We start from the raw sequence: 14,260 nt of genomic DNA, 5'->3' as shown, positions 1-14,260 counted from the left end.
ATCTCTCGCTAATATATCCACAGGAAGGACAAAGCTGTTAAATTAAACAGTTTCATTATTGTACAGCAGTCCATCCGTGTGCAGTCAATTGCAGAATTGGGGCCTTCACATTTGTCTCTCAAAGAAGACATACACCTCTACCCCGATATAACACGACCCAATATAACACCAATTTGGATATAACGCAGTAAAGCAGCGCTCCGGGGGGGGGGGGGGGGGGGAGGGAGGTTGCGCACTCCAGTGGATCAAACCAAGTTCAATAGAACGCGGTTTCACCTATAACACAGTAAGATTTTTTGGCTCCCGAGGACAGCGTTATATCGAGGTAGAGGTGTATGTACAAACAAATACTACTTGTAAACTTTTATTTTTAAATGAATGTATATAAATACTAAATGCTACAAAATGTTGGGATATACTAGTAAAATTCTTAATATATGTTGACTAAAACGTAGGAGTTCATTGCGAGCCATTTGAAGATATGGAAACTGAAAAGGGGTATTTAAAATAAATAAGATAAAGAAATTTTACAGTAACAAACATTTAGGGGAAGTTCAAAACAAACTTCCACTAAAAAATAATTTTGGGAAAATATATCTTTCAACAAATATATAGGGAAACATAAGCCATGATTATTACAGAAGTGGGAACAGAGACATAACCATAAATTTGCCAACATGAATGGAAAAATACAATTAACATTTGCATTCGCAATATATAATATGGTCTCTTCTTGGGTAGAATATTGGTGGAAAATTGTAAACACATTTTTTCTGTATAGAATAAATTGCCAGTTCTCTACTCAGTGCTGGAAACTGTCCCCGCCTTAATTATAATATTCAAAAGAAAGGGGCATTTCCTCTGATTTTTTTTTTAAATATTATCAACTGTTGCAGAAAAGGTACTGAATTTACTCCAACAGACAAAGGCATAATGAGACCCATTGTTTGGAAGATGAAGCTAGTCAAAGTTCAGGCAAAAGTAAGGCACATTTTTTAAGTGAGGGTAATTAATCATTAGAACAATTTACCTAGGGTTGTGGTGGCTTCTCCATCACTTGAAGTCTTTAACTCAAGACTAGATATCTTTCTAAAAGATATGCTCTAGCTCAACCAGAAGTTATGGAATTGATGCAGAAATTACTCTGAGAGCTTCTGTGGCCTGTGTTATGCAGGAGACCAGACTATCATAATAGTCCCTTCCTGCCTTAAAATGTATGAACCCGCCCCAAACACAGAATTGAGGGCAGATAATAGAGGGAGGATGAACTGATTTTCAAATATTTTCCTTTAAATATAAAAGTATTTGTCATATTTAAATCTACACAAAGGTCTGTTAATGATTTGGGATCATAAACAATATTTTTAAATGCTAAAGCTTTACTGTTCACATTATAAGGTTACTGTGTCTCTGCAGTTACATACCATAATTGCAGTCAGCTGGCAGGTGGTGATGTCATGAGGTTGAGCCTAGTTTTTGATCAAGGTACGCTGTAATGTCTGTTGATCTGTGCTGGTACAGCATCAGATGGAATATCCTCAGTGGTGGAAAGTCAACTTTTGAAGGGGGTGTGACAGTGGGGAAAAAGTAACAATACCCACTCCATCAAGGGGCCTTGTGATGGGGCAGTCTCACCCCGACCCGCATTAGCCCCTGCAGCGACAGACAAGTAGCTCTGTCAGGGGAAGTCCCGCCCCGGCCTTACTGGGCATGCTCCAAATGCTCAGTGAGTATAAAAGGAGGGAACTCAGCTCACTCTGGGCTGGTGGCTGAAGGGGAAGGATCTAACCAGGCAGATCCTGCAGAGAACCAGCCGATGCTCTCAGAGCTGCTTGGAGTGGAGGCTTCTTCTGGACGGCATGAACCCCTACCGGGGTAGGCACCAAGGGAGGCAATGGCCCCGGAGACCAACAGAGGACCCTGGGATTTGTGGGTGACCCCAACTCCCAAGCCAGTAGGAACCGACCCGGGCGGAGTGTGTGTGACAGATTGGTACCTTGCCCCTGGTAAGCCTCAGCGTGTTTCGGTAGGACCACCCCCGCTGAGCCAGCAGTAAGGTCCCACTGCCCTGTAACCAAGGGCTTGTTCTAATGGACTTTGGCCAGTAGGCCATACTGCCCTGTAACCAAGGACTAATTTCCTGGACTCTGGCCACTAGGCTGTGCTGCCCTGTGATGAGGGGCGTAAACCGTCACAGGCCTACAGCTGCATAGTGCACCTGAAAAATGAGCACCACTAACTGGTGTGGGGGTGGGTCCCAGGCACCTAACATATATGCTGATTCAATACGTCCTTGGGCATCCTCTGCCAGCAGGGTTCCTGCAGATACACAATTGTAACTTAAAACTGCCATCCTTGCTGAAGCATGATAGTGAATCTCACTTTGAGATTGGAGCAGCCCCCACTGGTACAGGGGATGACACACCCCTTGGTACAGGGGCAAATCAAACCCAAGAGCTACCATTTTATCATAAATTGAAGAAGTATGGGGTAAAAAGACAAACAATTAGAAGGAAGTAGGAGAACAAACAGGAGTGAAAATATAGAGAAGGAAGGGAAGGAATAGACAAACTCCATGTTGCTAGAAATAGCATTTGTCAATCACATATGATATGTAATGTCTCAAAAAGAGCCAATTAAGGCAATGGAAAGGCGGAAACAATAACAAAGGGCTGAATCATCTAACCTAATATAGAGAACACTGAAAGAGAAAAGGGAAGATGAGAGAAAATTATTTTGGACATTAAAATGATTCCAGATTGAATCCATATTTCAAGAATATTTCAGAGGGTCAACCAGCTCTACCCACAGAATTTCTGATTCACCATGTTATTCCAATTTCATGCTGATGTATCTTCACTGAATGAATGGAGCAACACCAGTACAGAACTGGGTAATGCAGTGGAGAATCAGGCCCATGGATCTGATATGAACACCTTCAGAAAATGTAGCTCATTCAGATATGTATTTCTTCTTTCTTTCCTTTCTTCTGAATCAGCAGCAACATGAACATATAGGGTTTTGGCACTGGATTCTATTAGATCCTAAGCAGTTTCCAACATTCCCCTTTCCCAGGCTCTAACTTAAAATATGTAAATAGGCAGGTCTGCTCTTCTGCAGCTCTTGCACTTCAAAACTAATCTACACACAATAGTCTACATATGTCAGCCAATCTCCAAAAGTGACACTGCAGTAAAAGACACACTGTTACTCAAAGACTAGTTCATCATCTCTGAAGGGTAATTTATCATGTCATGGCGGGATGAATGTCAGAATTTCCTCTAATTGTACCACTTCCAGATTAGCATTATATATGTAAAAGGAGAGACTGCAGGTTAGATCTCCCTAGAGACTTTTCTGCCAGCACACCTCACACTCCAACCTTGCCACCAGTCAGCTCCAACATATGCCTGTGCTGGTAGAGCCTTGGAGTGGCTAGTATAAAGCAGAATCTGCTTGAGTTAAAAGCCTGTGAAGTTGAGCTATGTGGCACTATGGGAAGGGTCTACTCTAAGGAGTCTACAGGGAAGCATTTCAGGATGTTCCATGGCAGTTGGGTAAGGAAAACTGTAAGAAGTCAGTTTGTGAGGAGCCTGGAGACCAAAATTGTGCAATTTAAATAAATAATTTTAACATTGAATTTAAAACCAAAACCACTTGTCCTGAGTATAGGCTGTGGTTCTCAAATAAGTATTCTGGTTATCTTGGTACCACATGGTCCAATGCTATTATCCCTGCCAGCATCACTAATGTGGTGAAATTGTAGGCAGCTATTTCAAATTCTACCTCCTCACATACAGTAAGTGGCCTCCAAAAATGGCTGATATATGCTGAAAAATCATTATTAATGTGTGCCTATTTGGTAGCACCCTCGGTGCCTCATGCAGATTATTTATATTGGGAGCACAAATAATCTGTGGGTATGTGCATGTGTATTCCTGCCAAGAACTGGGGGAATGAAGGGGAAGGTTTTAGATGCACAAAAATGCAGATCATGGCACTAGTCCTGCCTCAAACACCCTTACACAGCTCCTTTTGGAGAAGACCTACAATGTAGTCTCTGTACAAGTTTTTAGGGAGTCAGAATTGGGACAGACAATTTACATCCTGTATGCCACATTTTTGTGTGTGGGTTTTCTGGTGTATTTTGGGTTTTCTATATTCAAGTAGCAAACAAAATCATTTGTCCAATGTACTGAAGAAATTAGGCCAGTGACATACAAAGAAAACGATCAATAATTAGGCATCTGTTATTTTTACTATACTACTTGAATTTTCCACTTAATAACAATTAACACATTGGACTAAATTCTCAGCTGACAATGAGACTGCACAGGCTTCACAATTGCAGAATTTGACTTGTTACAGAGCAGTATTTCTGCAGTAACCTCATTGCAGCAAGCTTCAGTTCCTGATTTTTTTCAGTGTCATACTTTTATGTAGAACAGAGAAGTACTGTCTAAACTTGTAATCAATCTTTATTTAAAAATAACTACTTTGTAGTCTTCATACTAAAACATAAATATAATCTATGAAGTGAGTGAATGGTAAAACAACGTTCACTAACCATGGTACATATGTAGCATGGTTAGTTTATCTAAACTGTGAAACTTTAAATAAAAATGACAAAATGCTTCTGACATTATTTGGTAAGAAATTAACTAAAAACACACAGGTATTTTTGTGTGTAACGCAAAAAAACCATGATTTAACTGCATTTTTTTTCTAACACGTGTATTCTTTATTTGATGAGAAGGTATCATAAACCACTTTGACTGAAAATACAGACATAATCTTTCCAGGAAAAAAAAAAAATTTTGCTTCCTAAGGGAAAGCACTGCATACTGCACATTTTTCAGTATATTAACCTCGCTCAAACAAATGCATTTGCTACATTACACAGAAGTGGATAACAATTCTCAGGAATCTCTGACACCAAAATGCTTTTGAGACCAAAATGTATGGTTATTAAGGAATGATGAAGATGTCTCATTGACTTTTTAAATATTCTGCAACGCTAATAGCTCTTTGGAGCTTTCTCATATCCACTTACATAAACCTTCTAGAGAATTAAGGCTCCACTAGCAGTAGTTTCTGCCAAGAAATGTAATCTCCAAAGCCTTGTTTACAGGAAAATAAACCTAATTATTGTACTAAAGCAAAGATTCTAATGAATCTATCTTTCTTGAAAGTGAGTTTTTTGAATGTCAGCTAAAGTTAATCTAAAGTATCTGAGAGCTACTTATTTATAATCAGTATAAACTCTGAATGAGATGTCAGTGCCTCCTCATCTTGCTTTGCCTTTACTCACTCATTTATGGTTATGCTATGCTATTTATTTTTGTCTTTTTACTTTGCTTTTTCTATATTTCAATGTACTATATGTGCTTGCTCTAAAACAAAGAGCCAAGATGTACACATTTGTATCTGGAAAATCTATGCCACAATTTATTTTTTATTGTCTTTATTATTCTGCTTATACTACAACCAAAATACCTTGGGCCTTATTTTCTTAAGAGCTCAGAAATCAAACTCCAGCTGACATTAATAGGGGCTGTGGGAATTGAACACTTATGACAATTCAGCCTTATACACTGTATTGTGACAAGACAGAATTTGTATCTGAATTATGTTTGTATTTTTTTCTGAACAATTAAAATCCTCTCTGCATTCATTACAATAGTTATAGTAACACTAGTAATTATGTTTTCTGTTCATGGCATACATGTCCCTAGCTATTTCATCTAGTATCAGTCATTAGTAGATGCGTCTTAAATTTAGTCAGAGTGCACTTTATACAAACCAAACGGGCTTCCTTTCTCATAGATAGCTGCATCAGCAATGGGTGACCCAAGAGCATTATTTTCATATGTTTTGGCAAGTGATAAGCTACATAATTTTGGCAAGGAGTGACTTCTCAGATATTGGAAATAACCAATATTAAAATTTTCAGTATTCCCTGAAATATTTATTTCTGCATTAACCTGACAGACAGACTGAAAGTAGAGATTACTTCAGTCATCTTCACTGATGTCCAGGCATTCCATTTCACTTCTTTGGAGTTCAGAGGTGGGCATTTGAGGGGGGTGAAGTAGCAGAGGTGCTGTGCACTGCAGAACCATCATCTGCTCATCTCCTTGATTTCTATCTGACAGTCCACACAGTAGGTATCACCAAATTACCTCCCGCTGCAGTCTAATTCTGAACTCACAGCAGGGTAATTCAGTAATGACTCCATTGACTTCAGTGCAAAGCATGTATCCTACATTTTTACTACTATATAGCTGTACGTGGACTCTGTCAATTGACAAGTTGTACCACTGGGGATAGAGGATGCAACAGAGCAGCAGCAGCTATCCCTCCAGGATGGCTTCTATGTGCAGAAGGGGGCTCTCTTCCTCACACATACCCAATGATCCACAGGAAATCCAATAATAGGGTGAGAACTCCAATATACATGGTCCACAAAAACCTTTACACAAGTAGGAGCAGTTCAGGGAAGAATCCATGAAATTCCCCTGGCTGATTTTTCTTCTGACACAAGTTTTCCTGCAGGAGGAGGCATTCTGGATCTGTGATTTTGTTAAATTTCATATCATCTTGTATTGAAAATACAATTATATATCCACTTTTCATCTTTAAAATGTTTACAAATATACATCTTTATAACACTCTGTGAGCTAGGTATAACTATCCCCCTTTAAAAGGTGAGAAAAGAGGCAAATTACTTGTGTAACACAGAAAGAATCAATGTCAGAGCCAAGATTAGAATTCAAGAGTTCTGAGTTCCCAGTCTTGTGCTCAGACCACTTAATTATTCCATACCGTTTTGTCCATCTAAATTTAACTCAATATAATTTTAACGAATCTTGAATCACCCTCTATTTGTACTGTTTCTTACAAACCACAAGTACTAATCAGGCTACATTTAGAAGATATTTTTGGATAGCAAATGGAGATTTAAGTAATTACTAATCTGTCAAAACTAATCTTCCTCAAACATCCTGACATGAAAATAATTTCACTGGTTTTGACCTCTCTGTATAAATACTGTATGAGAGCTTTAAAGTTGTTTTATATCCTGTGAAGACGGTTAATAAATGCAACAGCAACCAGCAAAGTGGACATTTAAAATAAAAACATCAGATCCAGTTCCCCCCTCTTCCCCTCCCACACTAGACACGCCCTTAAAATTCTGGTTCAGCTGCTTAACTTCTTGAAATAGTGGCCTAACTGAAAATCCTGACGGCAACCTTTCTAGGAATTATTACAGAGTCTGAATATTTCATCGCCTGTTATAGAAACAGAGGGAGGTTAATATTAGGGCTGTTGATTAATTGCAGTAACCCAGGCAATTAATTCAAAAAAATTAATCGCGATTAATCGCACTGTTAAACAGTAGAATACCAATTGAAATTTATTAAATATTTTTGGATTTTTTCTACATTTTCAAATATATTGGTTTAAATTACAACAGAGAATACAAAGTGTACAGTGCTCACTTTATATTTTTATTACAAATATTTGCACTGTAAAAATGATAAACAAAAGAAATCGTATTTTTCAATTCACCTCATACAAGTACTGTAATGCAATCTCTTCATCATGAAAGTGCAACTTACAAATAGTTTTTTTTTGTTACATAACTCAAAAACAAAACAATGCAAAACTTTAGAGCGGGGTAGGCAACCTATGGCACACGTGCCGAAGGCAGCACACGAGCTGATTTTCAGTGACACTCACACTGCCCGGGTCCTGGCCACCGGTCTGGGGGGCTCTGCATTTTAATTTAATTTTTAATGAAGCTTCTTAAACATTTTAAAAACCTTATTTACTTTACATACAACAATAATTTTGTTATATATTATAGACTTATAGAAAGAGACCTTCTAAAAATGTTAAAATGTATTACTGGCATGCGAAACCTTAAATTAGAGTGAATAAAGACTCAGCACACCACTTCTGAAAGGTTGCCAACCCCTGCTTTAGAGCCTACAAGTCCACTCAGTCCTACTTCTTATTCAGCCAATTGGAAAGAGAAACAAGTTTGTTTACATTTACGGGAGATAATGCTGCCCACTTCTTAATTACATCACTTGAAAGTGAGAACAGGCATTCGGATGACACTGTTGTAGCTAGCATCGTAAGATATTTACATGCCAGATGCGCAAAAGATTCATATGCCTCGTCATGCTTTGGCCATTGTTCCAGAGGACATGCTTCCATACTGATGATGCTTGTTAAAAAAACAATGCGTTAATTACATTTGTGACTGATTTCCTTGGGGGGAATTGTTTATCTCCTGCTCTGTTTTACCCACATTCTGACATATATTTTATGTTATAGCAGTCTCAGATGATGAGCCAGCAGCACATGTTGTTCATTTTAAGAACATTTTCACCACAAAGAAGATACCAATGTGAGGTTTCTAAAGATAGCTACGGTATTCGACCGAAGATTTAAGAATCTGAAGTGCCTTCCAAAATCTGAGAGGGATGAGATGTGGAACATGCTTTCAGAAGTCTTAAAAGAGCAACACTCTGACGCGGAAACTATAGAACCCAAACCACCAAAAAAGAAAATCAACCTTCTGCTGGTGGCATCTGACTCAGATGATGAAAATGAACATGCGTCGGTCCACGCTGCTTTGCACAGTTATTGAGCAGAACCCGTCATCAGCATGGACGCATGTCCTCTGGAATGGTGCTTGAAGCATCAAGGGACATATGAATCTTTAGCGCATTTGGCATGTAAGTATCTTGCGACTCCAGCTACAAGTGTCATGCAAACACCTGTTCTCACTTTCAGGTGACATTGTAAACAAGAAGCAGGCAGCATTATCTTCTGCAAATGTAAACAAACTTGTTTGTCTGAGCGATTGGCTGAACAAGAAGTTGGACTGATTGGACTTGTAGGATCTAAAGTTTTACAATGTTTTATTTTTGAATGCAGGGTTTTTTTTAACAATTCTACATTTTTAAGTTCAACTTTCATGATAAAGAGAGCATTACAGTACTTGTATTAGGTGAATTGAAAAATACTATTTCTATTGTTTTTTTACAAAAATATTTATAATTAAATATAAAGTGAGCACTGTACACTTTGAATTCTGTGTTGTAATTTAAACCAATATATTTGAAAATGTAGAAAAAATCCAAAAATATTTAAATAAATGGTATTCTATTAACAACAGTGTGAATCGCTTGATAGTCCTAGTTAATATTTGTTACCCCCATTCCAGTACTATGGATTTTGTGTATTTCACAATATATGTATTGTCTGATTGGTTTCACTTTTTTTGGTGTACAACCAGTAAATCAGTGTTATAGGAATAGAAGTAGACTACATTATTATAAGTTAGTTGAAGTCAACTGGAGTTTTTCCCACGTTAGGAGTGCAGGTCTGGACCCTATACAATGAAACATGTGAAATACAAACAAGAATCCCACCAAAACATCTTACATTTTAAATATTTGCAAAACTGTTCACAAAAAAGTTACAAAGCAAGAACTGAGAAATCATTCAAACAATTTTGAATGAATGAATTTGAGAAAATAGATGCGCCCAAGAACAATTTAAAAACCAAAAAAAAAAAGTATATATTACAATCACTTGCCTCAGTTTTGTTAGCATCAACAAAAATGATCATATTATGTCTCTAAGTCAGCAAAATACTTAAGTATCTGAGCAATTCCAGCTAACTGAATGAGACTATTTTCATGCTAAAGTATTTAGCTGCACGTAGTCCTCTATCCTTTTAAACAATCAAATCTATAAGAATCATATTTCAAATTGGTATAGATAAATAAGTACCTAATCCACCCAAGAAAGATAAAAACAGAAAACAAACTTGCTGATTCCATGCATGCCACTATCAAGGGCTCGACTGTGGTAGTCATAATCTCATTATTAAAATGGAAACCACTGGATCCATAAAAAAATATCTAATGAATAACAGCAAAGTAAACTAGAAGCTAAAGTATTATAGCTTTCTGAAATAATTTGCTCTTTTAGAGCAACACCAAACTATTTATGAATTACTAAGATCCCAATATCTATTTAAGAACATTTGCCACCTAGAAAAAGTATCAATACTAATAATTACGGGGGGGGGGGGGAATGTTAAGCGAAAAACATGTATGTGGACTAGATATCTTTCTACCTGCAGCTTCTGTATTACTTATTAGTGTTAGAAGTGACAAAGAGCCAAATCTTGCTCTCATTGAAAGCTATGGAAGATAGATATAACTTTAGTTAGTTTGGCTTTGTTCAACTTTGATACCTTCAGTTAGGCACCTAGCGGTGCCCAACCTTATTACACAGGAGAGCCACATAAACCTAAGCACAATCTTGTGTGGGCCAGACAAATTCTACATATGTTAATAGGTTTCAGGGTGGTAGCCATGTTAGTCTGTATCAGCAAAAAGAATGAGGAGTACCTGTGGCACCTGAGAGCTTATGCCCAAATAAATTTGTTAGTCTCTAAGGTGCCACAGGTACTCCTCGTTCTTTTTACATATTTTAATAAGATTTAAAGTCACCTGTATTGATTTATATTTTAAGTTCAGCTTGTTTTGGATGTATTTAGTTAGGCTGTTTCTATGTACAGTATTGTCTATTTACACACTTGTGTAAATTAAAATGATGTAAACATAAGGACAAAACACTAATGTATAGGATATTGTGTAGAAGCAGGCAGTGGGCCTTATGAAATGGCTTGATTTTAGTCAAAAAACCAAGATAATTTTATCAGATGTAATTTTCCAGGCCATTATTATATTATGTGGACTAGCAGCTATTTTTTGTTGCTGTCATTAAATGTTCACTACAATCCTGATCCAAAGCCAATATGAATCTTTCCACTAATTTCAATGAGCTTCAGCTCACACCTTAAAGGTGCTAAATATACAGTACTAAAGGTAGTTCTTTTACCTATCCACACAGCATAGGCACCACCCAGAGTTATTTAATGTTATATTTTTTACTTATCACTACATAAAGAAATTATAATCTTAAAAACTGCCTATAAATTAGTGTCCAAAGGAGCCACCCTTCTCCTGCTAAGTAAGTGAGGCTCTGGGGGCAGGTAGGGGGCACACGCTGTAAAAACAGAGCCTAATTAAAACATAACAGAGGCATTATAGGCATGTGTCCTAGGCCCCAGCTTCTGGGATCATGTCAAAATACCAGGGTTCCCTTTAAAAAGGTAAATAACATTTCTAGTCCTCAGGGATACAAAAATAAGGGCTATAACACCCCTGGAGAACATGTCCTGAGACTGCAGCGAGCCTGAGAGTGGTGCTGTCCTGCCCGCTCTAATTCAGGGCGCGGCTAGACCTGAACCGCTGCTCTGGATGTCCTGCCAACCCCGGGGGGCTGAGGTCTGTGCTGGGGGAGCCCGGCCTCTGCCCCTTGGGGCCTCTCAGGCAAGACCACCACGGACAGGGGCTGGATCCTCCTCGGGGCAAGCCGACCCGAGCCCAAACGGACTCCGCGGCTGAGCGCAGCCAGGCCGGGAACGCGACACCGCAGCGCGGCAGGTGTCCCAGGGGAGGTCACGGTGCTATGGCTGGGCTGGGGGCGCCTGGGACCCGGCAGCACGCGTGGGCCCGGGCGGGAAGCAGGTCAGCCCCGACTGTCCCCCAGCTCCGCGCAGCTGCGTCCCCCCCTCAGTGTTGAGCCCGGATGCCGGCAGTCGTGCCCAGCCCAGCCCATCCCCGGGCGCTGCGAGACGCGTTGCGCACCCTGGGGACGGGGGAATGCCCCGCTCTCTACCCCACCCCCCGGGCTCGGCCCAGGCCCGGCCCGCAGCGCGGAGCGGGAAGGCCGCTCCCATCCGACGCAGCGACCGGGATGAGATTTGGCGAAAGGCGCCTCCCCAGTCCCCCACTGAGCGCAGGGCCGCCGCGCCAGCGGCAGGGGAAGGGCGCGAGGAGGGACTGACGGTTGGGGGAACCCCCGTAACTCCCCCTAACCGCCACCCAGTCCCCAGCGCAAGCGCCTCTCCCGCACCCCCCACTCTGGCGCCGGCCAATCGCAACACTGCGCACGTGACGAGCGTTCCCTGCGATGACCTCATCCCTGGTGTGGGATGACGTCAAATTCAAGATGGATGGAATCACGGCGGTGGCAGCAGCGCGCGCGGGCGAATCGTGAAGGGAGGCGCCGAGGGGGGCAGCAGGGTGGGGTGCGGCTAACGGCGGAGAAGGTGAGTAACGGCCGCGTCTCGCGCCCGTTTTGGGAGCTGCCTGCGCCGCGCGGGTCTCCCCGTGCACAAAGGCGTCTTTTCCTGACGTAACTCTGAGGTGTTTTTTTTCCCCCCACCGAGCGGGGCTGCGGTCCCCAAACTCTTCAGTGCGCCTGCGCCACTTACAAAACTAGCCCATCCCTTCATCGCGCATGCTCCACTCCCGGAGACGGACTAAGCCTGCCCATTGCGCGTGCACACATCCGCCACATAGACTCGTCGAAGCCTCTAGTGCGCATGTCTGTTGCCCATAGTGGGCTTCTCATTCCCTCTTATGCGCGTGCGTAGTGCCCCTAAAAGAACCTCGATCTTGCTTAGCTGCGCGCGCGTGGTAGCCAAAATGTGGCCTTTTGGCCTGAGGCGCAAGCTGCTCAGTTGCAAATGTTTCACTGCGCAGGCGGGATGATGGTGCCTGTGAGGGGTGGGGGCGGCAGGCGGGAGAGAGTTGCTCTGAGCATGCGCAATGCGGTGAGCGTGGCCCTGCGTGGGGTGGGGACCAATTGAGTATAGTGATGTCACTATAGGTTTGTGCGTGCTCGTGCCTCCTCTGCTCACACCAGCCCAAGCAGGGAGCTCCAGCAGGGCTGGGAGGGAAGGTGCAGTCAGCGGGTGCAAGAGCTGCTGTGTTGCTGGTTAGGGGGCATCCGTGCCTGGCGTGGGGCCCAGTCACCCCCTGTTTGCCTGCTGTCACCTCTGCATTGGCGTCTCTGCAGAGAATGCAGAGGGCGCTGGACTGCCGTGACAGTGTGGTTTACGCTGCATATGTAGAAGCTATCGCTCACATTCGTGTTTCTCTCATCTGAACCACGAAGAAAGAGAGAACATATTTGTATATCGTAGATTCTTCTTGCGGTGTCTCACAGAAGTGCTATGCTGATGTAAAAATTTAAAAGTAACTGCCGGTTATGCTAGCCTCACAGAATAGTCATGCACACTAGAGCTGGGTGGATAACTGATTTTTTTCCCCCCCAGTTCGCTGGCATTTCTGAAAAATTGGGGGAAAGAATTTCAATTTGGGTTGAACTGAATCTGAAAATTGTGAAAAACTTCAGCATATCGAAAAAATGTGTTTTGAGTCAAATGCAACATGTTTGACCTGGAACTTTTTGTTTTGGGTATTTTTATAAGGATTCACAAAATGCTAGGAAGAGGAGTAGATGGTGATGGTTTTGGTACCAATGCCCTTCTTATAACCTTTAGCCCAGCTTTTAGGCTACTCACCTGGAATGTGAACATAACAATAGTCACATAGTGAGTCATACCAATAGTCCATCTAGCTCAGTGTCCTTCCTTCTAATGTGAACAGCAGTTGAACATGGGTCAGTCGGTCCTAAGAGATAGGCGAGTGCCGTTCCGAAGGGACGAGTGTCGGGCCCATACCCGGCCGTCGCCAGCAATGAGAGCCGCGGGGGCTACGCCGCGACGAGTAGGAGGGCCGCTGCGGTGCGCCTTGAAGCCTAGGGCGCGCGGGCCCGGGTGGAGCCGCCGCAGGTGCAGATCTTGGTGGTAGTAGCAAATATTCAAACTTCCTTCTAACAGTTGCCAATGCCAGATGCTTCAGAGAGAATTAACCGATCAGGGCAATTATCAAGTGATCCAGTCCCTGTCGTCTAGTCCCAGCATCTGGCAGTCAGAGGCTTAGGGACACCCAGAGCATAGGGTTGCATCCCTGACCATCTTGGGTAATAGCCACTGATGGACCTGTCCACTGTGAATTTTTCGAAGTCTTTTTTGAACCCAGGTGTACTTTTGGCTTTCAAAACATCCCCTGACAATTAGTTCCACAGGTTGACTGTGCATTGTGAGAAGTAGTACTTCCGTTTGTTTGTTTGTTTGTTTGTTTTTAAACCTGCTGCCTATTAATTTCATTGGGTGATCCCTGGTTCTTGTGTTATGTGAACAGGTAAATAACACTTTGTTTATTCAGTTCAACCACACCATTCATGATTTTATAGACCTCTATCATATCCCTTCTTAATCATCTCTTTTACAAGCAAAACAGTCCCAATCTTT

General features: G+C 41.7%; 2 protein-coding genes across 8 annotated transcripts in view; one reads left to right on the top strand and one right to left on the bottom strand.

Moving 5' to 3' along the window:
- Positions 1 to 12,531, bottom strand: part of UMODL1 (uromodulin like 1) — a 96,687-nt gene extending 84,156 nt beyond the window's left edge. For 3 of the 6 annotated variants that reach the window (XM_065577706.1, XM_065577737.1, XM_065577743.1), the window contains exon 1: positions 12,374 to 12,531. In XM_065577706.1, the coding sequence (XP_065433778.1) occupies positions 12,374 to 12,394 (21 nt within the window). In that variant the 5' untranslated portion in view covers positions 12,395 to 12,531. Of the gene's footprint in view, positions 1 to 1,424; positions 1,565 to 12,373 lie in introns of those variants that run through there. The other 3 variants (XM_065577718.1, XM_065577713.1, XM_065577728.1) reach the window with 2 other exon arrangements.
- ZBTB21 (zinc finger and BTB domain containing 21) overlaps positions 12,070 to 14,260 on the top strand; it is a 28,444-nt gene continuing 26,253 nt past the window's right edge. For both annotated transcript variants that reach the window (XR_510212.4, XM_008179851.4), the window contains exon 1: positions 12,070 to 12,208. The gene's annotated coding sequence lies outside the window, so the exon portion shown is untranslated. The remainder of the gene's footprint in view (positions 12,209 to 14,260) is intronic.

The sequence above is a fragment of the Chrysemys picta genome, chromosome 1 (genome assembly GCF_011386835.1).
Source record: "Chrysemys picta bellii isolate R12L10 chromosome 1, ASM1138683v2, whole genome shotgun sequence".
In the NCBI taxonomy this organism is placed as follows: Eukaryota; Metazoa; Chordata; order Testudines; family Emydidae; genus Chrysemys; species Chrysemys picta.
The sequence above is the reverse complement of the archived record's forward strand: the minus strand, read 5'-3'. Positions and strand labels throughout refer to the sequence as shown.